Consider the following 25,357-nt stretch of genomic DNA (forward strand, 5'->3'; position numbering starts at 1 on the left):
ACAAACCCTAAAAAAGGGAAAAAAAAAAAAAAAAGCACAAAGCCAAGGCTAACCAAAGGGAAATTTTACTTTTTTGGCGGTGTTCATGCAGAGGCTGCTGGCTCTGATCCCGCAGTCGTGTTCCCCTGCCCCCAGGACCCCAAAGAAAAGTGAACAACCCCCACACGGAGCTGCCTCTGATCGCAGGCACAAGGAGGTGCTGGTGGGTGTGAGCTCTGCTCTGTTATTTGGAGGCAATTAATCTTTAATTGTGCCTTTCCACTGAACTGGGAAAGGAGAACGGGAACAGGAATTTCCTCTGCTTGAACTTCTCCTCTGCAGCGACACGGCCTCAAAGCCTCGGTGCCTCTGAGCTCGGTGGCGCGGCTCCCTCGGACAGCACAGAGCTTCCTGTGGCAAAATCCAGCAGGAAAACCCCTTTGTTTCCCTTTTGCTTCCTCTCCCATCGCTCCAGGGCATCCTGAGCAGATCTGAAAGACAAAGCCTGACAGTCTGGCTGGCTTGCAGAGCTGGAGGTGTCAGCAGCACCTGTGCCTCAGTTTCTCTCCCCAGAGCCTGTTCTTTCCAGGATCCTCAAGCAGCACCAAGCTCCAAGGACTCTTCTCTTTTGGGTAAGGAGAAATTGTCCCCGCTGTGTCAAGTCCTGCTGGTGCAGGCTGTCCCTAAGGCAGCACTGTCAGGATTCGGAGGCCTCACAAACCACCAGGCACAGGGTGAAGAAGGGCCAGTGCTGCTCCATGAGGAGGAGTTTTCCCGAGAATCCTCCCAGCAGGAACGGGGATGAGGCAGGCCCAGAGCTCTGAGCTGGGCCCCTGAGCAGCGCAGCTCACGTGGCACGGCAGGGCTGGGCACTGCCAGAGCATTCCAGCCCTGAAGCCGTGTCAAACACCCAGAGGAGGCGGCCCCGAGCCCCCGGGCTGGCAGAGCCCCGGATCCTGCCCACAGCACCGGCAACCTCCAGCTGGGGCCATCTGCTCACCTCTGTGTGAGCTCCTCCTGCCCACGGCGCCGGTGCTGCTCCCTGAGCAGCAACAACAACTCCCATCTGCTTCCTCAGCAAGCCCAGAGCAGCCAGGCCTCCAGGAAAAACCCCCAGGTGGGTGGCACCACGCTCTGCTGTGTCTGCAGCCCCTGGCCCAGCACGTTCTCCTACTTTTGCTGTACTTTTCACCCTGAAAGGCCCTAAGCTGCTTAGACCAAAAAAATCTGGTTTGTAGGGGAAGCCAATGTCACCCACAGCTGAGAGACTGCCGGGGCTCAGGGGGCAGATGACGATTTGTGTCACCTTCACCTGACACAGGAGGGTTTTTTCCGCTCTGGTTACACCTGGAGAGAAGGAAAATGCAGGGGAGAAGGACAGCAGGAGCCACAGCAGGGCCAGAGCGGCCTCTGGTGTCACCCAGCAGCAGAGGAAATGGGGCAGACAAGGATCTCTGGCTCCGGGGCAGGTGTGTGCTCGGAGCAGAGCTGCGGGGCTGGGGCTGGTCCGGGCTGGTTTCCATCTCTCTCCGTGTCGGGGATCCCAGGGAGGGATGGGGAGAGCGATTCCCTGTGGGAACTGGGCCGTGGAGCTGTCACCTGCCTCAGCCAAGCAGCAACAGGGGAGCGTGCCCTGCTGGGTGCCCTGGGGACAAACCACAGCGTGGGGACAGCAAAAGTCTCTCAGCAGCTGCCCCTTCCCTGGGCCACCCCCGGTGCTGAAGGGACACCAGCAGGGCTGGGAGGACAAGTCCCTTATTTCCATCACGCCAGGAACCCAGAGATTTTTGTATCTGATCCCCTTGGTGGCTGTGGAAGTGGTTGATGGCTCTGCTCCTCCTCTGTGCTCCTCTGTTTTACGTCGTCCCTCAGCTGAGATCCCACCTTTGGGAGAGGGGCTCTGTTGCTGCTTCTTGTGCGTTCACCTTCCAAGGAACAAAAAATCCCCAGTGTTCTTCTTCCTTCCTGCTCTAAGGTAGGGAATTCCAGCACCTGGCATCCTCCACATCCACGGAGGTATCCAGCAGCACCTGCCCTGACATCATCTCCCTGCTTTTCCTCCAGAGGCTGCACTGCCCAGGGGCGCTGGGCTCAGATGCAGCAGTGTCCACACACTCCAAGGTTCTTCCAGGTGACCGCTTCCAGTGGAGATTGGAACAGCTCTGGACTGGGTGAGGCAGCACCAGCTCCCGTGGGCTGGGTCAGCGTGTCCTGTCCTGCTCCAGGGACGGCTGGGGCAAGCAGGAAAACTGGGAGCATTGTTCTGATCCCACCCCGGGGCTTCCCCAGCCTTCCCTGCCCTTTTAACTTGGGCCTGAATTTGCCTCTGAGAGCTCCAATCCCTGCTCTGCACAGGGAGCTTAGATCTGGGGTTTATGCTCAGGAATCCAGAGCAAGTCAAACCCTCTGGAATTTGGTATTTCTAACTCCGGGGGAGTGAGGGCGCCGAGATTTTTTGGCAGAATCTCAAATCCAGTGCCCTACGCTGTTGGGGGCAGGGGGGCATTTGCAGATGAGGAAACAAACCACAGCTAGGGATTGTGGACTAAAGGATTTAGGAAAGGAACTCAAAGCTGAAAGCGGCAAGAGAGAGCCCCGAAGTCCTCGGGAAACAGCAGCGCTGCCAAAGGGGTTGGTGCCCTTCCCCCTCTCGGTGCCTGCTGCTCTCACTAATTCCTTCACGGCTGCCAAACCCAAACCACGGCAGCGCTGTCCCCTCCTACACAGCCCCAGCAGTGGTTTTGGGGCTGTGGCCGAGGCTCTGCAGCTTCCCCGGGGAGGTGGCACCTGGAAAAGGCAGGGCCAGCCTGGGAAGGAGCGGCCCCGACCTTCAGGAGCCCCACGCCCGTCACCAACTACCTGCCGAAGGTGCTGCTCCTTGTCACATCGCTCTCATTCATCAGGGTGTAATCAAGAAACCGCAGGCTGGAGTTAAGTAGTTATTAGCGTGTTAAGGGGAGAGGAAGATTTGAGCAAGTGGGAGCTGGGGTTTGGCAGCGGAACAGAAGGGCCCGACTGCTGAGGCTCCTGCAAATCACTCGGGGCCTCGCTGAGGAGGCGCTGGGGCCTTACCTGGTCCTGAGGGGCAGCTCCGTCACCTCCGAGGGCAGGAGCCATCCCCGGGACTCCGTGAGGCCTCAAGCCGGACTTACCGCAGCGCGGCCACGGCCTGCCCGGCTCACCTGGCTGTGCTAATTAGAGCGGGCTTGTTAATTACCCGCGCGGAGTAACGGACGAGCGGGGGGCCCCGCTGAGGGGGAGCCGGGGCGACCCCCACTCCGTCACACTCCCCCCCCCCCCCCTCACCCTCACACAACCCCCGCGACCACCTGCCGGCGCTAATTAGGGCACGGTCGCTAATTGCCCGCGCGGGGTAAGGGCCAGGCGCTCCCCGCGCCTCACGCCGCCCCCTCCCTGCCCGCCGCGCATGCGCGCCGCTCCCCCCGGCCTCACCTGCGCCCCGCGCGCGCCGCCGCCTCAGGTGAAGCAGCGGCGGGAAAGGGGCGGGCGCGCGGGAACGGCCCCCGGCGGCGCATGCGCACAGCGCCGCCTCCCCCGGCCTACGGGTGTCCCGTGTGTGTGTGCGCCCCCGCTCTAGCCGTGCGCGCCCCCGCGCGCGCTCCCCGCCGCCTCTCTGCGTTACCCCCCCCCCCCCCCCGTGTTATCCGTCCGCGCTCCCGCACGCGCGTGCTTGCCGATCCGGTAACAGCCGCCTCCCCGCTCCCCTCGGCCTGTGTGGTGTTTTCCCCCCCCCTCCTTCCCCCTCAGCACGGTCCGTTCCCTCCCCGCCTCCGCGCGCGCCCGCGCTCCCGCACACGCGCACTTACACACGCAACCACCACTCCCCCCCCCCGCCCCCCCCCCCAAAAACCCTCCCGGCCCTTCAACCGCGGCCTCGGCCCGCGCGCGCTCCCGCCGCACAAGCGCGCTCCCGGGCGCGCTCCCCCGCTCGCCTCCCCGCGCGCGCTCCCGCCGCGCACCGGTGCAGGCACGGGGCGCGCCTCCCGCCGCCCCCCCCCCCCGCCCCCCCAACCCCGCGCGCGCGCGCGCGCGCGCCCCCGCGAGGACCGGCGGCGGCTGCGGCGGCGGCCACGTAGCGCTGCGGCGGCGGCGGCCGAGGGGGAGCGGGAGCTGCGTCCGCCCGCCCGCGGCGGCAGCGCCTCGGGCCTGAGCGCCGGCCCCGGGCTGAGGCAGCGGCAGCGGCCACTCGAGCGCGGGGGCCGAGCGGAGGGGCCGGAGGGAAGGCAGGGAGGGAGGGCCCCGGCCGCCCTGCCCTCCGCCCTCCGCCGCCGCGCCCGCCCGCGCCCCCCTCCCCGCGCCGCCCGGCATGGACGGCGGCGGGGGCGGCCCCGAGGGCACCGGCCTGGGTGAGTGCGGGGCCGCCCGCGCGGCCGCCGAGCCCCTTCCCCCTTCCTTCCCCCCGGGCCTGGCGGCGCAGCCGAGCAGCGCTAGGCCCGGCCCGGCGGTGGGCGGCGGGGGGGAGCGGGGCACGGGCGCCTCACGGCCGGGAGGGGAGCGGAGGCACCGGGGGAGCGACGGCGGAGCCCCCCGCGGGGGGAGGAGGAGAAGGGGGCGGGCGGCCAGCGATGGGGCTGGGGGTCGGAGGGCTCCGCTCGGGGTCGGGGGGTTCCCCTGGGGTTGGAGGCTCTGCCCGGGGGCTGCCCCGGGTCCGGGGGCTCTACCGGGGGTCGGGGGTCTCCGTCCGGGGGTTGGAGGTTCTGTGTCCCCTCCCCGCGGGGACCGGGCTGTGTCACCTGCCTGGGGGAGGGGAGGGAAGGTGAGTTCCCGGAGCAAAGCGGAGGGAAGACAACATTCCTGCAGGATTGGGGTTTGGACTTGGATGTGGAGCGCGTCCCCTCGGCCCCTGCCCTGTCGCGGTTTGTGTCACCCGCGGGTCCCGCGGCCGCGCTCGGGTTTGGGGCCGGAGTTGTCACTGGGGAGGTGAGGAGAGGAAGCGTTACCGGGCACCGTGCTCTGGCTGTAAATCGGGGGGGGTTCTCTCCTCCTCAGCCTCTTCCTTCAGCTGCCTTCCCCTTCCCTGCGCTCCCGGCTCGCCTTGTGCTGCGTGCGCCCCGGGCTTGGGGTTTTGGGCGTGATTTTTGAGCGCCTTCCGTGCAACTTTGGGTGTCCCGGTGCAGGGAGAAGCCGAGGCAGCGACAGCGGCATCTGCCCGGGCTTACAGCATTACATAAGGACCTTTAATCACAGCTGAGTTTTGGCATCTCATTTGTGCGTGGAAGTGATGGAAGGGGAAAAGCCACGGAGGTCCCGCGGGCAGGAAGGATGTGAGGAATGCGCGGTTTTCGTCCTCCCAGGGGCTGCCCTGGGCTGTGTTGGGCTGGCAGTGGCAGCTGGCACCGGCTTTGTTGGCAGCGGCGTGGGGAGCAGGAGGCTGCTGGGGCTGGGGATGAAGGAGATGTGGGTTTGGGAAGCACCTGGGTCGTTCCCAGCTGGAAGTTCTGTCCTGTTTCTCCCTCGGTGCCTGGTCTGTATTTAAAAAGTGCATTTTCTAGATGGCGTTAAGAGGGTTGTGGAGTTGCAAAGCGCGATTTTAAAAGGGCTTTGTGGCTCTGATATCTGATCATTCCCCCTGTGTTTATCACAGCTGATAATTTACCTCCAGTTTAGCGCTCTCACCCTATTTTAACCCCTTTACCTCTCTGCCCGTGTGCCAGGTGCCTTTCTCTGCTGTTTTCGTGGAGTTTAATCAATCTCCTGCAATCTGGAGGTGCTGGAGGGCCGGAGAGCCCCGTCCCTGCCCCGGGCAGGCAGCACTGACATTTCAGATGTGATCAAAAGGTCTGGATACGAACTCCCAGCACAAAGGTGCAGCGGAGGGACAGAAATTCGGAGAGCTTTTCCAGAGGCTGTTTGAAAGAAAAGTGCAAAATCACGGAGGCTTTTTATTCTTCCAGCTAAGCAGTTGCGCTTCGTGGGCTGCCGGAGGGTTAAGGGTTGATTTATAATTTTATTTTTCTGCGGGATGAGGCTCAGGGCTGCAGGGATGGAGGTTTGGGACCATCCCTGGATGGTTTGTGGCTTGGGATTGCTTGTCAGAACAGCTTTCGAACATTGATCTGATCAAAAGGGGCTTTGGCGTTGTAGATTGTTGTGAGTTTTGAGGGGTTTAATTGACTTTATTACCTAAGAGTGGTACGGGAAACCTTTAACTGATGTTTTCAGAGGGAGTTTTTCTGTAGGAAGGGTCTAAATAGGGGCTAAATTATGCAAAAATAGAAGATATTGGTGTGCTGGGCTTTGCTCCCCTCTGCCAGCATCATGGAACGTGGGAATTTTACCCCGAGAGCTGGGATTTCACCTAAAAAATTGGAAGTTTTTATCTATGCAAAGGCTTCTCCTGGGGTCAGAGCAGGAGATGTCCGTGCAGGAGCGCCTTGGGAAGGATTCCCCGAGTTCTGAGCGCTGCCCGAAGTGGATTTTTGCAGTAAACAAGATGTCCTGGAGGAGGAGGAGGATGAGGAGGAGGAGGGATGTGCCCAGAGCACACCTGGGACAGGCACAGGTGGATTTCGGGTGCTTACAAAACTCCCTCTCATCACTGACCCATTTCTGCCGCTCGCCGGGGCCGAAAAAAAGAAAAAAAAAAAAAACCCAGAAATTTATTCCTGGCCCCACAAAAAAAAACCCCAGGCAGAACTGAAAGGAAGCCCCAGGCAGCCGAGGAGAGGGAGATGCTAATATTCTGTGGATAATTATGATATTAAAATATTTTATAACCATCCCCGTGGTTAAATTCCTCCAGCACAGGCTCTCAGCATGCTCTGCTCTCTCCCTGCAAGATCCAGGGCTTCTGAAAGGGAGATGAAGTAAATTGTAAAGATAATTTTCCCTCTCAAAACAGCAGTAATTTACATTTTGCTGAATCTGTGCTGTTTGTCCTTTCGGTATTTTATTATGTGAATATCTGGAAGTTTTTTCCCCCTCCACGATAATTAGGAAAAAATGTGGATTTTTCTGCAGAGCTCGTTTTATTCCTGGGAAGTTTCACACTTGAAGTATTAAAGCAGGTCCTGGCTCCAGGTGAGATCCCTGTCCTGAGCTCCCTCAAGGGAACGTGGTTGAGTTCTTCCAGTGTTTTCCAACAAAAAAGTGCCATTTTTAACCCGTTCCTGCCGTGGATGCCAGGGCCTCATTCCCGGCTGTTCCCACTGTAAACACAAGGCCTTAAAAAGCTTCCCAGCAGCTCCTGGATTGCAGCAAAATGTAAGGAATCTCTTGACCCGGAGGGGGGTTTCATGTGGGATCTGTCACAGATTTGATGCCTTAGAGAGCGTTTTAATCAAAGGCTGATCTGTTTAAACTGATTCCCATCTAAATGAGGCAAATTCTATCCCGGTTTGTGCCTTTCCAGGGTGTTTTTCCAGGATTTGGGAGCAGAATTCCTGTCGTTCTCACAATTAGCAAAGCACAGGAGACTCATTTCCCTACAAAACCCAAACTCCCAGTGCCCAATTCCCAAACTAAATTCTTTTTCCCAGGGATTTTGAACCTGGAATTTTGTAGGTTGCTCCTCCCTTCTGGAAAACAGGGAGTGAAACTCCAGCAGGGTGATTTCTGTGTGGGATCTGTCACGGGTTTTCCCCCTTAAAGAGCATTTTAATAAAAAGCTGATTTCTCCTTGAGGTTTATAAACACATCCCATAAAAAAAGAGGCAAATTCTGTCCCAGTTTCTGCCTTTCCAGGGTGTTTTTCTGGGATTTGGGAGCAGAATTCCTGTTGTTCTCATACCTAATAAAGCACAACAGGCCCCATTTCCCCAAAAACCCAAACTCCCTGTGCCCAGTTCCCAAAGTACATTCATTTTCCCAGGGATTTTGAACCTGGAATTTTGTAGGTTGCTCCTCCCTCTTGGAAAACAGGGAGTGAAACTCGGACAGGGCCTCGGTGCCAGCAGCAGCTTAAACTCATTAACAGAGGAGCTGCAGGAGGCTCCTGCGCCCTTCCCGACACCCTTCCCTCGGGAGGTTTCACACTGGGAGTTTTCCCAATATTTCCCAGCAGCTCTTCCAGCACCTTCTGCTGGGGCTGCTCTCTTTGGGAACAGGATTTTTTTTCCCTGGAAATGGGATTTTTTTTCCCTGGAAATGGGATTTTTTTTTTTTTCCCCCCTGGAAATGTGGGGTTTTAGGGAGGTGATGGGAAAGACAGGGGAGCTGCTGGGATCTGGGTTAGGATTTGAGGGAAAACCTGTTCAGCCAAGTTCGTTGGGATAAAAACAAGGGAAAGTTTTCCAGCTGGAATTCTGGGGGAATGTGGAATCATGGAGTGGTTTGGGTGGGAAGGGATCTTAAACCCCATCCGGGGACACCTCCCACTATCCCAGGCTGCTCCAACCTGGCCTTGGACACTCCCAGGGATGGGGCAGCCACAGCTTCCCTGGGAATTCCATCCCAGCCCTTCCCAGGCAGGAATATCTGTGGTACCTGGGAGGACAAAGTGGCAGAAATTCTCTTTTTTTCCCCCCCTGAGTAGGAAGTTCTGGAGTTGAAAATTGACAGACGAGCGTCCATTGATCCGCAGAGCTCCGGGATTTTTTGGGAATGCTGTACACAAAAAAAAGCTGCAAATATTTGAGTTGGAGCCCGGCTGGGCTCTGCAGGTGCAGGACTTTGCTGCTGCTGTGCCTGGCAGGAGGAAAAATCTGCCCAGAAATCCCCAATTCCTGCTTATTTGAGGTTTTTTTAGTGCTTCTCTGGTGGGAAGAATTACGGAATTGTGGAATTATGGGATGTGCCTTCGTGGGGAGGCGAATTGCACACGGTGACCCAAGTTGGATAAGGAATTAAAGGGGAAAAATGGGATGAAATAAATGAAATTCAGGGAATCAGTGGGATGGGATGTCCATAGTTGCATATGGAATTAGGGGGGGAAATGGGATAAAATAAGTAAAGTATCAGCAGGATGGGATGTCCGGAGTTGGACAAGGAATTTAAGAGGGAAAAATAGGATAAAATGCAGGGAACCGGTGGGAAGGGGGTTTAAGCTTGAGACCTGTAAAACCTGGGAAGGTTTTCTGGGATCAGGCAAGGATTTTTGTGTCTCCAAGGCCAGCTCTGGCTCCCTCGCAGAGGTGCGATCCCTGCCCGGAGGAGTTCTGGTGGGATCTCATTCCCAGAGGAATTCTGTTGGGATCTCTTTCCCGGAGGAGTTCTGTTGGATCTCTTTCCCGGAGGAGTTCTGTTGGGATCTCTTTCCCAGAGGAGTTCTGGTGGGATCTCATTCCCAGAGGAATTCTGTTGGGATCTCTTTCCCGGAGGAGTTCTGTTGGGATCTCTTTCCCAGAGGAGTTCTGGTGGGATCTCATTCCCGAAGGAGTTCTGTTGGGATCTCTTTCCCAGAGGAGTTCTGTTGGATCTCTTTCCCGGAGGAGTTCTGTTGGGATCTCTTTCCCAGAGGAGTTCTGGTGGGATCTCTTTCCCAGAGAGTTCTGGTGGGATCTCATTCCCAGAGGAGTTCTGTTGGGATCTCTTTCCCAGAGGAGTTCTGTTGGATCTCTTTCCCAGAGGGTTCTGGTGGGATCTCATTCCCAGAGGAGTTCTGTTGGATCTCTTTCCCAGAGGAGTTCTGTTGGATCTCATTCCCGATAAACCCCAGTGGGGCGGGACATGCTCGGCCACGTTTTGTCCACGTTGTCAAAGCCAAATCGGGCTGTTTTCCCCCAAAGTTTACCTTGTGCTCCCAAAACAAGCGGTGTGGGAGCAGCTCGGCAGCTCCAGAGGCTGCGGAGCTGCCGGAGAGAACCCGGGAATGGCGGGAATTGTGGGAATTGCGGGAGCGTGGCGACACCGGGGCAGCGGGGAACACAATGGGGGAGCTTTGGGGTTGGCACACGGAGCTTTGGCTGAATCCGGGTCACACCAGCGTGGAGCGTCCTGGTGGCAACCTCGGGGCCGGTCCAGGAGGATTTGGGAATTCAGCAGTGGAAATCCCCCTGGGAAGTGTAAAACCGAGCCCCTGCGGGTGGATGAGGTGGGGATTTTATGGGGTTTCGGAGGGAGATCCCAAAAAAGGTCCAGGTGAGGACAGGAAGGGGAAGCTCCTGGAGCTGTTTGTCCGTCTGCACAAGGAGAGTTTGGGATTTCAGCAGTGAAAATCCCACACAAACCCAGAGTTTTCAGGGGTGTTCTTGTGGGAATTTGAGAGGGAAATGTGGGAGGAGAAGTGCAGGTAAGGAAAGGGAGGAAAGACTCTTGGAGTTGTTTGTCTGTCAGCACTGAGGAGAATTTGGGAATTCAGCTGCTAAAATCCCCCTGGGAAGTGTAAAACCGAGCCCCTGCGGGTGGATGAGGCGGGGATTTTATGGGGTTTCGGAGGGAGATCCCAAAAAAGGTCCAGGTGAGGACAGGAAGGGGAAGCTCCTGGAGCTGTTTGTCCGTCAGCACAAGGAGAGTTTGGGATTTCAGCAAATCCCACTGAAATCCCACCAAACGATGCAAAGCCACGGTTTCCAGGGGTGTTTTTGTGGCAGGTTTGAGAGGGAGAGGCGGGAGGAGGAGTCCAGGTGAGGACAGGAAGGGAAGCTCCCTCCCTTTCTTCCCCTCGGGATTTTCCAGCCCTGGTGCCTCATTCCCGGAGCTGCAGCATCTCCCCAGGGCAGCCCCTCGGGCTTTGGGGCGGCCACGGAGCCTTCCCCAAACTTGTTGGGGATCCCGAAATCCAAATTTTGCGGGGTGCAAAGAGCCCAGAATGAAACCCGTGGAGGATTTGGAGCCTCTCCGTGAGCACATTCCAGTGGTGTGAGAGGAGCAAACTTTGGGACCGAACTTCCAGTGCAGGCTTTGGGAAGCCAAAGAGGATTTTTTAAATGATTTTTTTGCTGCTTAAATCTTTTTTTTCTGCCGCATTCCGCTCTCAGCAGAGCTCCAAAGTGTCGAGCAGGGCTTTTTAGGATGAGCTGGCAGCCTGGAAATGAATCCAGAAGGGTTTAAAAGTGATATTAAGCCGTGAGTGAGAGACTCTCTCTCAGTGGGACATTCTGATGGAATTATTCCAGCTTTTTATTATTACAAAATACAAATTGGGCCGGGGCAGGGATGTGCAGTGTGAGAAATTCCTGAATTCTTCTGTAAAACCCCCAAAATCTGCTGGTTTTCCCCATTTTCCCCGTTGCAAAAGTCTCATTTAAGAGGCTGGGCATAAAAAAGTCTTAATTTTTGCCGAATTCCTGCTTAAATGGAGATTTTTCCTGCAGGGGGGTGCCCAGGTAGGAATTGCTCCCGGAGCTTTGGGGCAGGACATTGACACTCCATTTACACCTCTGCATATCCAAAGACACCGAGACACCTCTGGGGCCTCTTTGGGGGCAAAAATGCTAATTTTGGGCAAGAGATCCTGATGACAGATTTCCTTTTTGGGATTTACACCGTTCCTGCGACCCTGTGCCAACTCGGGGTCGGTGATGATTAGTGGGAAGTGCCATAATTAAAATAAAATCTGAATTAAATCTTAGCGCAGCTTTCATTTTCTTCAAGATACGTGAGCAGAGAGGGGTGAAAATAGGAGGTTTTAAAGGAAAAAAGCAGTTTGGGCACCTGTTTGGAGAGTTTACAAATTTAAAGAGTCAAAATGTGGTCACAGAAAGCTTTTTTTTTTGTCTAAAAATTATGAAATTATGATAGAAAAGGGATAAATGGGAAATGTCAGTGGGAACCACCTGGGGGAGTTTTAGTCTTATTTTCAGGGGGGTTTTTTTGCATTAAAAGATTCAGGAAGAGATTGGAAAACCTGGAATTTCCTAATTCAGCCACAGCTTTTTAATTTTTAGGTGTTTCAGGTGGTGGGAAGGGCCTGGAGTTGTGATTTGAGGGTAAAGAACTAAAACTTGCTTTATGATTTCTTTTTTTTCTGCCTCAAGAAAAGCGTTGAGTTTGTGGCTGTTGAATCTAAAACTCCTTTAGAGCCAATAAACCCCCCCCCCATTTATTGCAAAATCGGAGGGGTTATAAAATTCCCACATGGAAACCTCTGGGATGATTTTTCGTGGAGATAATGCTTGAACGAAATCCAGGAGTGGCCGGTTTGAAAGGCTTTGTGTCTCCCAAATTTCTGGATGCAGCCGGATCATTCTTCTTGAAGAATGGGAAGAGCCCGAGGGTTTCTCCTCGTGGTTTTAATGGTTCAGTGGCAGGATTTTATTGATTTTTTTTTATTATTATTTTTTTTTCTTTTTTTTTCCTGGGATTTGGGAATCAGATTTTCCAGGAGCCTGTGGGAACACTTGGAGGCAAGCTGCCAGCTGAGTCAGCAAAATACCTACCCCGGGTTATTTTGGGAATGGCCAAAAAACAGCTGGAAAAGCAGCGGGATGAGGTGGGAGCTGCGTTCTGTCCTGTGGGACACGCTCTGGAATTGCAGAATTTACAGGATTTACCCCCTCTTCTCCAGGCTCTTGTGTCCCTGCCAAGGCTCTCTAGGACCTTATCCCTGATTATTTTGGGAATGGCCAAAAAACAGCTGGAAAAAGGGGCCAGATGAGGTGGGAGCTGCATCCTCGGGTTGTCCTATAAAAAACGCCTCTGCCCAGCCCAGGAATTGCAGAATTTACAGGATTTATCCCCTCTTCTCCGAGCTTTTGTGTCCCTGCCAAGGACCTCTCCCTGATTATTCTGGGAATGGCCAGAAGCCCACCCAAACACAGCCCCACGGTCACCACGGACCTGATTCTTCACAGGAATTGAGGGAAAAGCTGTTCCAAGGGAATTCGGGGCTGGCAGTGACAGGAGGAGCTCTGATTCCTCTGTTTCCCACAGGAGCTGGGAATGCTGTTCCCAAACGTCACAGCATTCCCAAATTGTGGCAAATGGGATTTCCCCTCCCTGTTTCCCTTTCCAGGATTATTTTCCTGATCATTTGAGGCTCTGCTGAGCTGCTTTTGCAGGATCCCGAGGTTTGGGAATGGGAATGGGGATGGGAATAGGGTCGTTAGCAGCACTCAGCTTTTTATTTTGCATTTATTTTGCATTTCCATGGGCTCAGGCAGCTCCAGCACTTCCCATGGAAATGCAAAAGCACCGGGATGTGCCAGAGTGAGGCTCTGGGAGATAAAATTCACCACTTAAAAACAGATTTTCAGGGGTTTTTTGCACCTAAAGCAGGCGGGAATGCACAAGAAAGAAGGGATTGGGGGCTGAGAGAAATAATTTAAATAACTCCCTCCTGTGGGATAGCCCTGATTGCTCTTCCTAAGGGATGGAACCGGGACCAGATGTGTTTTCCCACTGTTTGGGAACGGCTGGGCCTATTCCAGGCACCTGTGCTTCCAACCGGGAGAGTTTATTGAGGCTTTTTTACTGCAGTATTGCAGAGTTTTTTTAGCTCTTACAGACCGGTTTGTGGAATCTTGGAATATCCTGAGTGAAGGGACCCACAAGGATCGAGTCCAGTCCTGCACAGGACACCCCAAAAATGGCATTTTAGCCCTCGCTTTGAGTTTTTCCACTGCAATCCGTGGTTATTCCCTGCCGGTTCACACTCAATTCACGTCACCTGAGGATTTCACTGAGTTTCAGGGAGAAAACTTCCTCACATCCTCAGCTTTTCCTGAAATCCCGAGCTCCTCCTCATGCCCTCAGCTTTCCCTCACCCCCTCAACTTTTCCTAATATCCTCATTTTCCCCAAAATGCTGTTTCCCTCACAACCTCAGTTTTCCCTCACAACCTCAGTTTTCCTTCACATCCTCAGTTTTTCCTCAATTCCTCCCGTTTTTCTCACACCCTCAGCTTTTCCTCAATTTCTCAGCTTTTCCCTCCCACCCTCAGCTTTTCCTGAAATGCTCAGTTTTTCCTAACATCCTCATTTTTCCTCAAATCCTGTTTCCCTCCCACCCTCAGCTTTTCCTCCCACCCTCAGCTTTTCCTGAAATCCTCCGTTTTCCCTCAGCTTTTTCCTGAAATCCTCAGCTTTTCCTCACACCCTCCGTTTTTCCTCAGTTTTCCCTCACACCCTCGGGCTTTTCCTGAAATCCTCAGTTTTCCCTCACACCCTCGGGCAGTTTTCCCCCAGTTTTCCCTCACACCCCCGGTTTTTCCTCAGCTTTTTCCTGCAATCCCGGGTTTTCCCTCCAGTCCTTCCCGGCTCCGATCCCGCCGCCCGTCCCCACACAGCGCTGGCCCCGAGGCCTCCTCAGCCGAGCCCGATTCTCTCTATTTTTAGCGCCGATAACACCAAAAAAAATGCGGTTTTTCTTCAGAAGCTCGGTGTGAAGTCGCTCCCACACACTCACAGCTTCCTCCACCCACACTTTTGTCTGCAAATTGTGCTCTCTTTTTGTTCGGAGTTCCAGCCTTTCATGTCGGAGACTTTGCAAACCTCGTGTGATCTTTGATTGCTCGGTTCGCTCTGCAGATATTCCCCAGGTTTGGGGCTTGATAAGCATCAAAAATCGCTTTGAAACTCTTGTTTCCTTTTTACATCTTAATCAGGGCCTGCATCTCTCCTTTGGCAGCGTGACTGGAAATCATTCTGTGGAAAAATCGGCGTTGATAAAATTAAATTCACCTTTAAAACAACAAAAAAGGAGGGGGATTAAAAACACCCAAACGCTGCTTTGGGATTAGTAATTTAAAAGGGGGGGGGAAAAGTGTTTTAAGAGCATTTCTGGGGCAGTATTTCAGAGCTGCTGTTTGTACTAAAGGGCCGAGGAGGGCTTTGCTTTACATTTAAATAATGGTTTTGAAAGTTGTGGGTCCCTCGAGGGTGGCAGTGAAAGGTTCAAAGCCACAGCAGCGACTGATGCTGCAGAGTGAAGTGGCTTTGGAGCAAGCAGCTTTGATAATTCAGAATAAACCCCTCTGTGGGCTTGATTTGAGGTGGTACCTGTTGATACAAAGTGTTTTTTTTACACATAATATCCCTTCAGTGAGCAGAGGTGAGACACTGACAGGAGTTTTTTGCCATTCAGTAAATGGGGGGGAAGGTGAAATTTCCTTTTCCTGGCAAATGTTGTGCTGTCCTGGCTCTGCGGTGGAATTCCTGATTTCCTCCTGCAGATTCCTAGAGATGCTTAATACGATGAGGAAATAATCAGGTATTTTCTGCATGGAACAGGGATTTTTCTGAGCTCCTGAATAATTCATTCCACTCGAAGGAAAAGCTAAACTGGGATTCATCCTTCCCACGGCTTCCTGGGTGTAGGGTTGGGAATTTTGCCTCACCAAAACCACATTATTTTATGATTTTTCCGTCTGAATGTGAGTTGTGACCACAAGCCAGTGTTAACAGCCCATCTCCAGGGATTTCCTGTGGAGCTGGGAATGGGCCCTGCTGTGGTGCTGAGGCTGCAGGCACTGCCAGGCACCTTCAGGATGCTCTGGAATAATTTGGGAACCCTGGAGAAGTGCTCAAGAAGCTGTTTTAATTAAGTTTATGATCAAACTGGTTATTTTTCCATTCTTGCCCCAGTGTGACACTTCACAAAAATTATTATTATTACTACTACTACTATATCAATATTTATTATTCAGGCATTGGTGGGTTCATCTCCTCTTCGCTGAAAATTGACTCCAAAGGGGGAAAAATTGTTGTGGAAGGGAACAGAAATGATAATACAGGAATCTCTGGAAGTGAGGAGGATTGGATGGGATCTTGGGAAGGAATTCCTGGCTGGGATGGAATTCCCAGAGCAGCCGTGGCTGCCCCATCCCTGGAAGTGTCCCAGGCCAGGTCGGAGCACTCTGGGATCGTGGGAGGTGTCCCTGGATGGAACGGGATGGGATTTGATGTCCCTTCCACCCCAAACCATCTGGGGACGTCTCTGTCTTTAATTCCCCCTCCCCACACCCTCAGATCCCAGGTTTAGCTCCGGAATTCCCAAGGTGTTCCTGATGGGATCAGCCCAGCCCGAAGCCTCGGGCTCGGTGTTGCAATCCCCAGCTCCCAAACTGGAGCTGTCCCGGGGGAGGGATCGATCCTTTGTGTCCCTGAGGAGCGAGCACGTGGCGCTTTCTGCAGGAGGAAGTGGCAGCGTCCTGGGCAAATTCCAGCCTGGAAAACCGCGGGGAAATGTGGATGGGCACACTGATATTGTTCGGCTGCCGCACTGGGGATTAAGGAGCTGGGGGAAGGGAGAGCGAGACAAAGGGAGAATTGCCTCCAATCCCTCAAAATCCAGGGGCTGCCTGAGGGATCTCTGGGGTGTTCCCAGTGCGGGGTTTAGTGCTGCAAGGTGAGAACGGCTCCGCTGAAATTCCTCAGGCACCTCTCCGCTGTTGGAATGCGACTCTGGAATAGGCGAGGATGGGCTGGGGGAGATTCGGGGCGTTCTGGGGTGGGTGTGCCCCGTGCTCGTGGGAGCAGAGCGGAGTTTGGTGGCCATCGGTGCTCCCAGAAAGCCAGGAGGAGGAGGAGGAGCGGCTGTGGTGGTCTGTGGTGGATGGAGAGTGTCCCTTGCCTGGATTTCCATCCCTGGGAATCTGCTGCCAGTCCCGGTCCCTGCTGCTCGTTCCTCCCTTTCCCAACCCATCCCGCCCTCAGCTCCTCCTGGAAACACCCCCGGCCTTTCCCCCAGCCCTGCCAAGGCAGAGTTTGCCGCGATTCCAGCGATTCTTTTCCGACTGACTCTTCCCTCCATTGTCTCTTGCAGATAAAATGCTCGAGGGCTCCTCGGCCGCTTCCTGCAGAAGAACCCTCCCCGCCCTGCCCCTGCCGTGATCCCGACCCCCGCCCCACCGCAGCCAGGACCCCCAACCCCGCCGGGCTCCGATGGAAGAGGCGCCGGGCCCGAGGAGCCCCCGCGAGCCGCAGCTCCCCGCCGGGTTCCGTGGGATGGAAGGCGCTCCATGAGCCGGAGCAGCCCCCCCAGATGAGCCAAGCAGCCAAGGCCTGCCAGCAGCTGGGGGAGCCCCCCGGGGCGGGCATGGCGCAGGAGGACGCGCGCCGGGCGCAGGGGCCGCCCGCCTTCTACCCCAGCCAGGAGCTCGACCTGTCCACCAAGGTGTACAAGAGGGAGTCAGGGAGCCCCTTCTCGGTGCTGGTGGACAGCAAAATGAGCAAAGGCCACCTCCACGAGAGGGAGGAGCAGCCGTTTTTCAGGGAGAGCAGAGCGGTAGGAGAGGTCCGGGCTGTGAAAGAAGACAGGGAAAACTCTGACGACTCTGAGGAGGAGGAAGAGGAGGAAGATGAAGTGACTTACAAAAGGGAGCAGATTATAGTGGAGGTAAACCTTAACAACCAAACCTTAAATGTGTCCAAAGGGGAGAAGGGTGTCCCCTCCCAGTCCAAAGACACTGCTGTCCTTAAGACCAGCAGTGAGGAAGAGGAGGGTGACAGTGGGGAAGAGGCCACGGAAGACAGTAATGATTATGAGGAGAATGAGAGGCAGAAGAAAAAGGAGAAAAGAGTGGAGAAGGTTAGTGTTGCCCAGAGGAGAACGAGGAGAGCCGCCTCTGCCGCGGCAGCCGCCACCTCCCCGGCACCCAGAGCTACGCGGGGGCGTAGAAAGAGCGTGGAGCCCCCCAGGCGTAAGAAGAAAGCTGCAAAGGAGCCCAAGGCACCTGTGCAGAAATCAAAGTGTGAAGAGAAGGAGACTCTGACCTGTGAGAAGTGCCCCAGGGTGTTTAACACACGCTGGTACCTGGAGAAGCACATGAACGTCACTCACAGGCGGATGCAGATCTGCGACAAATGTGGGAAGAAATTTGTGCTAGAGAGTGAGCTGTCCCTCCACCAGCAAACTGACTGTGAAAAAAACATCCAGGTAGGTCTGCTCACCTGCTTGCCAGATCCCCACTCCTCCCGGCGTGCCCTGGATCCGGCTGCTGGACGCTTCACGGGGGAAAATCTCTTTTTTGCACAGCCCCAGGTTCTATCTCTGCCTCATCCCACATTTTGGGGTCTCCCAAAAGGAGGGGATGGCAGGGAAGAGAGAGTTCAGCTGCTCTGAGCAGTTGCTCCAGGAGTAGACTGTGAGTTGGGAACACAAAGCTGCTTTAACAGGGTCAGAATCCAGAGTAACTGCTCCCAAAAATCGGAAGCTCTGTGGTCAATCCTCCTCCTCCTCCTCCTGCTGCTGAGCAGCCGCAGCTCTCACCGAGTTCAGAATTCCAGGGCTTTCAGTCCCACAGCGTGGCCAGGTGAGGTTCCCAGGGAAAATGGGATTCCAGGAATTCACTGGAACAGGAAATCTGTGGGGTCCCGGAGAGGCAAGCAGGTGAGAGAGGCAAAGTGGAGTCAAGACCTGAGCTGGGCTTAAAATGGGACCTTAAACCCCACTGAGACAACGGGATACAGGAATTCCCAGAGTGCTTTTAGAGGGTTGGAATTCAGAACCTGAACCCCGAGCCTGCCCCTTCCCCAGCGTGAAAACCCCACAAATCTCTCTGAAGATACCAAAATCTCCGTTTTTCTCCCCAGCAGCTCCGATTTGCCCCCAGCAGTGGGAGGAACAGCTCTGGTGGGAAGTTCTGGGAGCTGTGGGAAGAGCTCCGGAGTCTGTGATCCCTCTGGGGTTTGTGCCTGGCCCGTGGGCACCTCTGTCCCGGGGAACTGGGGCAAACCTGCTGCTTTCTCTGGCACCCCAAATTGGCTTTTTTGGCCTTATTCTCGCCCACCTCCTCCTGAAATCCTCCCAGCAGCAGCAGCAACTCCAGTTGGATTTTTGGGCAGCTGGAATTTTTAGGGCAAGGAGGGTTTTTTGTGAGAGTTTGGCCACAATAACTGAACATTTTGTCACTCTTTGTTTGCCTTCAGTGCTGAACTGGGTTGATCCTCAATCCCCCCTGTGTGGGAGACATGGAATATTTGCTGCAATTCCTCTTTTCCAAGCTCTTTTCCCAGCTCTCTGTGACTCTGCTTTTTTTTTGTTCTCCTTATGTCTCAGCCCAGAGCAGGAAGACTGGAGGAAGGATTTATTAATACAAATTTAATTTTTGCAGCTTTTGAAAGAAATATTTTAAAAGTTCAGTGCAGCAGGGAACGTTGATGTGGGAATTTAAGGGATGCCCCAGCATCCAGGGGGGCTCATTCACAGCATGGAATTTGAGCAGCAATTAAAGGAATTAAAGCAGGAATTGAAATTTAAGCAGGAATTCCTGAATAATTTGAACACATAAAGTGGAGAAATATCCTGCAGCCATCCACACACCAAAAGTGTCCAAAAGTGATAGGAAGAGGAGAAATTGTAGAAATTACGGTTTCAATCCAGAGGAATCCGGTCCAGAAACGTCCCCAAACTTCCCCAGTGCCAGCAGCACTGAGAGTCACCTCAGTATCCAAGCCTAAATCCAGCAATTCTTTGCCTGTCCTGACCTTTGGGATGTGTTTTCCAGCTGCCTGTGGATGTGTTTCTGTTCCCCTTGGCGATAGGAATTGAGGGAGCGCGAAAATTTTCCTTAATTCAGGGTTAAATGTGTCAAGGGGGGAGCTTTGTCCCAGAATAAAACCCGTTTGATATTGGAGTGGAGTGATAACCAGGGCTGGCTCCTCCCAGATGTTCATCCCAGGGATGGAATAAATCCGTTTTTTCCAGGTAATTCCTGCTTTTTCATCCATCAGAATCGGCGCCTTCACTGAATTCCTGGTGTCACCTTGAGCTCTGCGTGCTCCCTCTCGGTGTCGGTGTTTTAATCCTCAGTTGTGTTGTAGACGTGACCTCTCCAAGGGCTGGAAATCCCGGGATTTGGGAGCATTCCATAGCATTTCTTTACTCTCTAGGAATTCCCCCCCCAAAAGGGAAATCCCAGCGGGAATTGTGGAGGCAGAGCTGCACCAGAATTCCTGAGCCTGCAGAGATCCCAGCCCTGTGGAAGCGGAGAAGAAGCAGCCCAAACGAGCAGAATTGATTAATTTGTTCCTTAATCGGCGCCCAGCCCTTCTGACTGACAGGGAAGGGGGGGGAATTGATGGGCTGGGAAATGGAGATGTCCCAAAAAAAACCCCAAAATCCTGAGGCGCCAGAGGTGAAGATGATTCGGTTCCCTCACACACCAGGATTTCCAGCTGGAGTTTTCCACGTCGGACACAGATTTTTTGTAATGGAGTTTTTAGGAAGAGCTGCTGGGAGAAGGAAGAGCTGCCTGAAAACCCATGGATCCCCTGGGGGCTGAGTTCCTGGACATCCCACAGGAGTTTTGGGAAGGAATTCTCACATTCCAGTGTCGCTTCGGACCTCCAGCGATCCCTTTAATAAATGAGGAGCCAGAACACGGCAGGAGGAGGAGGTGACGCCTGGATTTGCTCCAGGAGCTGATCCCAGAGTCTCCAGCGGGATGAGAGCTGCTTTCCATGGAGAGGCAGAAGGATCAGGGAGCTTGGACTGGCCACACCGGGATTTGGGGGGTCAGGAAGGGCTGGGTGGGGTTGGAGGGAATTGAGTGGTGTCGGCCTCCGCCAGCTCTGCGGGGCTCTTCCCTCTCCAGGGGTTTGGATTCTTCCTGCTCTGAAGATTTGGGTTTTTATCACTGAAAGGGGTTGGATTTTCCCACTCCAAGGGTTTGGATTCTTTCTGCATCAAGGGTTCGGATCCTTCTCGCTGAAAATGTTTGGATTCCTTCTACTCCAAGGGTTTGGATCCTTTTCTCTCCAAGGGTTTGGATCCTGCTCACTGAAAATGTTTGGATTTTCCCTCTCCGAGGGTTTGGATCCCTCTCTCTCCAAGGGTTTGGATCCCTCTCTCTCTCTGAGGGTTTGGATCCCTCTCTCTCCAAGGGTTTGGATTTTCCCTCTCCGAGGGTTTGGATCCCTCTCTCTCCAAGGGTTTGGATCCCTCTCTCTCCAAGGGTTTGGATCCCTCTCTCTCTGAGGGTTTGGATTTTCCCTCTCCAAGGGTTTGGATTTTCCCTCTCCAAGGGTTTGGATTCCCCCCCAGCAGCACCAGGCCTGTGAGGTGTCCCTGGGCGGCTCCGTGCTGTTGGATTTTGGGAATGGGGTTCTGCCCCTCCCCTCCTGCTCCTCTCAGGTGGAAATCACAAACTGAACGTTCCGAGGCGGCGTTGGCACCGTTTGGGGCTTTTTTTCTTTTTCTGTCGTGCCAGAGCAAAACCTTGGCTTAACCCCCCCCAAGCCCGACCCTCCCTCACCCCCATCCCTCTCTCTGTGCCGTTCCCAGTGCGTTTCCTGTAACAAATCCTTTAAGAAGCTCTGGTCCCTCCACGAGCACATCAAGATCGTGCACGGCTACGCCGAGAAGAAATTCTCCTGCGAGATCTGCGAGAAGAAGTTCTACACCATGGCCCACGTGCGCAAACACATGGTTGGTGAGTCGGGGGGCACTGCTGGGACCCAGGGTCGGGGCTTTGGGAAGGAAAATAATCAGGGGAAAAAACAGGCTGGGAGAGCTGGGAATGTTCAGCTGGAGAAGGGAAGGATCCAGGGAGAGCTTGGAGCCCCTTGCAGGGCCTGGAGGGGCTCCAGGAGAGCTGGAGAGGGACTGGGGACAAGGCATGGAGGGACAGGACACAGGGAATGGCTTCAAACTGGAAAAGGGCAGGGCTGGTTCATCTCCTGTTCTTCCCCCAGCACGGCACTTCCCAAAGATTATCATTATTATTATTATTATTAATCTTTATTATTCAGGCATGGGCTGGTTCCTCTCCTGTTCAATTAAAACTCACTCCAAAGGGGGAAACTTGTGGTGGGAGGGAACAGAGATGGTAGCAGGAGAACCTCTGCAAGAGAGGAGGTTTGGATGGGATTTGGGATGGGATTCCCAGGGAAGCTGTGGCTGCTCCATCCCTGGAAGCGTCCCAGGCCAGGTTGGAGCCACCTGGAATAGCGGGAGGGGTTGGAACTGGATCTTTAGGGGTCTTTAACATCCTTCCACCCCAAAAATGTTGGGATTCCGTGAAAACCAGACAATCCCGGCCGCCTGAGCTTTGCTTTTAGCACCAAGCCCGACAGCGAGAAAGCCCCGGCGTGAGCACAGCTCGGTCTGTAGCCCCAAACCGGCGGCAGGAATGGGTTCCCCGCTCGGGATTTTCGGGAATGCCTCTCCCAGCCCCTCTGTGACCGCGCTGTGTTGCAGCCCACACCAAGGACATGCCCTTCACGTGCGAGACCTGCGGGAAGTCCTTCAAGCGCAGCATGTCCCTCAAGGTGCACTCCCTGCAGCACTCGGGGGAGAAGCCCTTCCGCTGTGAGGTGAGGCAGCTGCTGCTCCCGGGGGGAATCCGTGGGCCTGGATCCGTGGGGAACGCTCCCAGCAGGGGGGAATGGCACTGGGTGCCCTGGCAATGAGGGGCGGTCTCGTCGGAGTTTGGGAATTCTCCGTGGGGAGGAATCACCCAGCGGCGATCCCAGCACAGATCCAACCCCCCCCTCGGGGATCTCCGGAGGGACTGAGGGGGTTAAAGGGTTAAATCCATAGGGAACACTTCCAGGGGATGGGAATGGGATTGGTTGGTGTGGGGATGAGGGGCGGTCTCGTCGGAGTTTGGGAATTCTCCGTGGGGAGGAATCACCCAGCGGTGATCCCAGCACAGATGGATTTGCTTGGTTGTGTTTTTCCCACTGAAAAAGGATTTGAATCCCAGTTTTCCCTGCACGGCAAATCCTTTTTAATTTTCCCAGGAAATGGGAGCTGGGAGAAGTCAAAACTTTCAGTTTTTGGGAGAAAACGCGGAGTTCTCCAAGAAACTCCCGAAAATCTGAGCCAATGCTCCGAGTCTGAGTTCAGTTTGGTGGGAAGTGGGATATTCCCTGGTAAATTCCTGGGAATTCAGGGTTGGAATTCTCTGCCTGGCCTTGGGAAGGGGCTGAAGCAGGGAAGGGGATGGGGAAATCTGTGGGAATCCCGATGGGATTCGGGGCTGGGAGAGACACGGAGCGGGAACAGCGGTGGTGCAGGCTCGGGGATGAGAATTCCAGGGACAGAAATTCCCTCTGCAAGAGCCGGGGAGAGGCCGGGAAGGGCGGCGAGGAGCTGCTTTGGAGGGAGGCAGAGTCCTCTAGTGGAGACAGGGCTGAGCTGGGACCCGGCAGCTCCAAACCCACGGAAACCCTTTTTTCTTGGAATAACCCCGTCCCTGCCAGGCTTCCACCACACCATCCCAGCTTTCCCCACACCATCCCAGCTTTTCCCACACCATCCCAGCTTCCCCCACACCATCCCAGCTTCCACCACACCATCCCAGCTTCCCCCACACCATCCCAGCTTTTCCCACACCATCCCAGCTTTCCCCACACCATCCCAGCCTCTCCACCCTCCTGACCCTCACCTTTATCCCGGCCCGAGGCCCCCCCTCAATAAATCCCTTCAATCCCTCATTTCTGTGCGGTGCCGCTGCCCAAGCCCGGCCGCCTTCCCCTCCCTCCCCTCCCCTCCCAGGGCTCATTCCCAGCTTCCCAAAGCCCGGAATTCCCGTTTTTCCCGGCAGAACTGCGACGAGAGGTTCCAGTACAAGTACCAGCTGCGCTCGCACATGAGCATCCACATCGGGCACAAGCAGTTCATGTGCCAGTGGTGCGGCAAGGACTTCAACATGAAGCAGTACTTCGACGAGCACATGAAAACTCACACGGGTAAGGGCAGGGAGAGCCTCCGGGAGGAGACGTTCCCGCTGGATTCCCTCGGGATTTGGGGGTGTGGGCGTCACCCGGCTGGAAAATCGGGTGGGAGGGGTCCGTTCGTGTCCTTGGATCCGTTCCTTGCCGCTGTAGGAATCTGATCTGGGATTCCCCGCGGGGGAGTTCCCTGGGGGTCGAGGTTGTTTCCTGTTCGGATTGGGCTGGGCTGGGCTCGGGGAGCCCCTTGCCGGAGCCCTTTGGCCCCGAGCCCCGAACGGAGCCAGGATTGCCTAAAGCCCCCTTGATCCCCGAAGGCAGCGGTGCTTCCCCGCAGGTGAGGGGAGTTTTCCAGGGCTTCTCCCAGGAGTCAGGGCACTTTTCCAGCTGCTCTGTGTGTGCCGGGTGGGAGAGAAGCCCTTTACCCTGAGGAGAACCAGGATGTCAGAGCCGTTTGTCCCCAAACCCCGTCGGCCTCGAAGGCAGTGGCTGCGATGCCGGGCGTTCTCCCAGGCACGCAGGGAGTTTTCCAGGGCTTCTCCCAGGAGCCAGGGCAGCATTCCAGGTGCCCTGACGGCCGCCGTGTGTGTGTGTGTGTGTGTGGGGCAGGAGAGAAGCCCTTCATCTGCGAGATCTGCGGGAAGAGCTTCACCAGCCGGCCCAACATGAAGCGGCACCGGCGGACGCACACCGGGGAGAAGCCGTACCCGTGCGACGTCTGCGGGCAGCGCTTCCGCTTCTCCAACATGCTCAAGGCGCACAAGGAGAAATGTTTCCGCGTCACCAGCCCCGGCACCAGCCCCGGCCCCGCCGCCGCCGCCGGCCCCGCGCTCCTGCCCGGCCCCTGCCCGGCCCCGCCGGCCGCGGGGACCCCGCTGGGGCTGAGCCCGGCCGTGCCCCCGCGGCCCCTCCCGCACCCCTACGGCCCCCTGGCCCTGCCGCCGCCCGGGCACCACCCCCACGGGCACCACCCGCAGCACCTGCCCGTGCCCCCCGTGCCGCACCTGCCCCCGCCGCCCGCCCTGTTCAAGAGCGAGCCCCTGAACCACCGCGGGCACGGCCACGGCGACGGCGGCTTCCTGCGGCACCTGGACAAGGCCAGCCCGGCGCAGCCGCACTGACACGGCCCGGGGCCGGGCTGCGGGAGCCGGGATGGGCTCTGGGATCCAGGGTGGGAGCCGGGAGCCAGGATGGGCTCTGGGATGGGAGCCGGGATGGGATCGAGCCCCTGGAGCACCGTGGGCACGGTGACGGTGGCACCTGGACGAGGCCAGCCCGGCACGGCCGCACTGACACGCTCTGGGATCTGGGTCTGGGATCCAGGTTTGGGATCCGGGATCCACCCTCCCACCACCCCACACCGCGCTGGGGATCAGGGTTTGGGATCCGGAATGGGATCGAGCCCCTGAACCAGCGCAGGCACGGCAGCGCCTGGACGAGGCCAGCCCGGCACAGCCACACTGACATGGTCTGGGATCTGGGATCTGGGTCTGGGATCCAGGTTTGGGATCTTGGATCCAGCTTTGGGATCTGGGATCCACCCTCATGCTGCCCCACACCGCGCTGGGGATCAGGGGTTTGGATCTGGGTCTGGGATCCAGCTTTGGAATCCGGGATCCAGTTTTGGGATCCGGGATCTGCCCTCCCGCCCCTCTCCCTGCTCCTGGGCCGAGCTCTGCCCCAACCCCCCCCCGGTCACCTCCCACGGAACCCCCAGGACTGAACCCCCCCCGAATTTGTGTTTTCCCGGTGACTTTTCTAAATTCCAGCTACTGAGACTGGTGGGATTTTCTAATTTCATATCAGCTGATGAGGTTTGCTTGGCTTTTATATCCTGGCCTTCTCCTCAAAGAGGGGACGGGCCCGGGGCTCTTTGTACTAATGGGAAAGGCTGTGAGTTAATTAATACAGAGCATTAATGA

The 25,357-nt window shown here is 55.6% G+C and overlaps 1 protein-coding gene and 1 long non-coding RNA gene across 5 annotated transcripts; one reads left to right on the top strand and one right to left on the bottom strand.

Annotated features, from left to right (window-relative positions):
* On the bottom strand, nucleotides 1-3,502 carry LOC138099390 (uncharacterized). 3 transcript variants are annotated; one of them, XR_011146706.1, is made up of 3 exons: nucleotides 3,433-3,502; nucleotides 3,052-3,165; nucleotides 1-2,210 (listed from the first exon to the last, which is right to left on the bottom strand). It is a non-coding gene; the product is annotated as an uncharacterized lncRNA (long non-coding RNA). The 3 variants fall into 3 exon arrangements; XR_011146705.1 differs by having other exon boundaries at nucleotides 3,052-3,170; nucleotides 3,433-3,480; XR_011146707.1 differs by lacking the exon at nucleotides 3,433-3,502 and adding an exon at nucleotides 3,309-3,367.
* ZNF652 (zinc finger protein 652) lies at nucleotides 3,392-25,357 on the top strand. Of its 2 annotated transcripts, none has more exons than XM_068996583.1 (6): nucleotides 3,392-3,460; nucleotides 16,582-17,694; nucleotides 21,043-21,190; nucleotides 21,958-22,073; nucleotides 23,309-23,453; nucleotides 24,045-25,357. In XM_068996583.1, the coding sequence occupies exons 1-6, from the start codon at nucleotides 3,407-3,409 to the stop codon at nucleotides 24,554-24,556; spliced, it is 2,088 nt and encodes a 695-aa protein (XP_068852684.1). In that variant the 5' UTR covers nucleotides 3,392-3,406; the 3' UTR covers nucleotides 24,557-25,357. The 2 variants fall into 2 exon arrangements, with proteins under 2 accessions (XP_068852684.1, XP_068852685.1); XM_068996584.1 differs by lacking the exon at nucleotides 3,392-3,460 and adding an exon at nucleotides 4,082-4,346.

The sequence above is a fragment of the Aphelocoma coerulescens genome, chromosome 27, assembly GCF_041296385.1.
Source record: "Aphelocoma coerulescens isolate FSJ_1873_10779 chromosome 27, UR_Acoe_1.0, whole genome shotgun sequence".
NCBI classification, from domain to species: Eukaryota; Metazoa; Chordata; class Aves; order Passeriformes; family Corvidae; genus Aphelocoma; species Aphelocoma coerulescens.

Coding starts and splice junctions, on each gene's coding strand:
- ZNF652 (XM_068996583.1), top strand. CDS start 3,407: ATGCGCGCCGCTCCCCCCGGCCTCACCTGCGCCCCGCGCGCGCCGCCG. Junction 21,191..21,957: donor CGTGCGCAAACACATGGTTG/GTGAGTCGGGGG, acceptor GCTGTGTTGCAG/CCCACACCAAGGACATGCCC. Junction 23,454..24,044: donor GCACATGAAAACTCACACGG/GTAAGGGCAGGG, acceptor TGTGTGGGGCAG/GAGAGAAGCCCTTCATCTGC.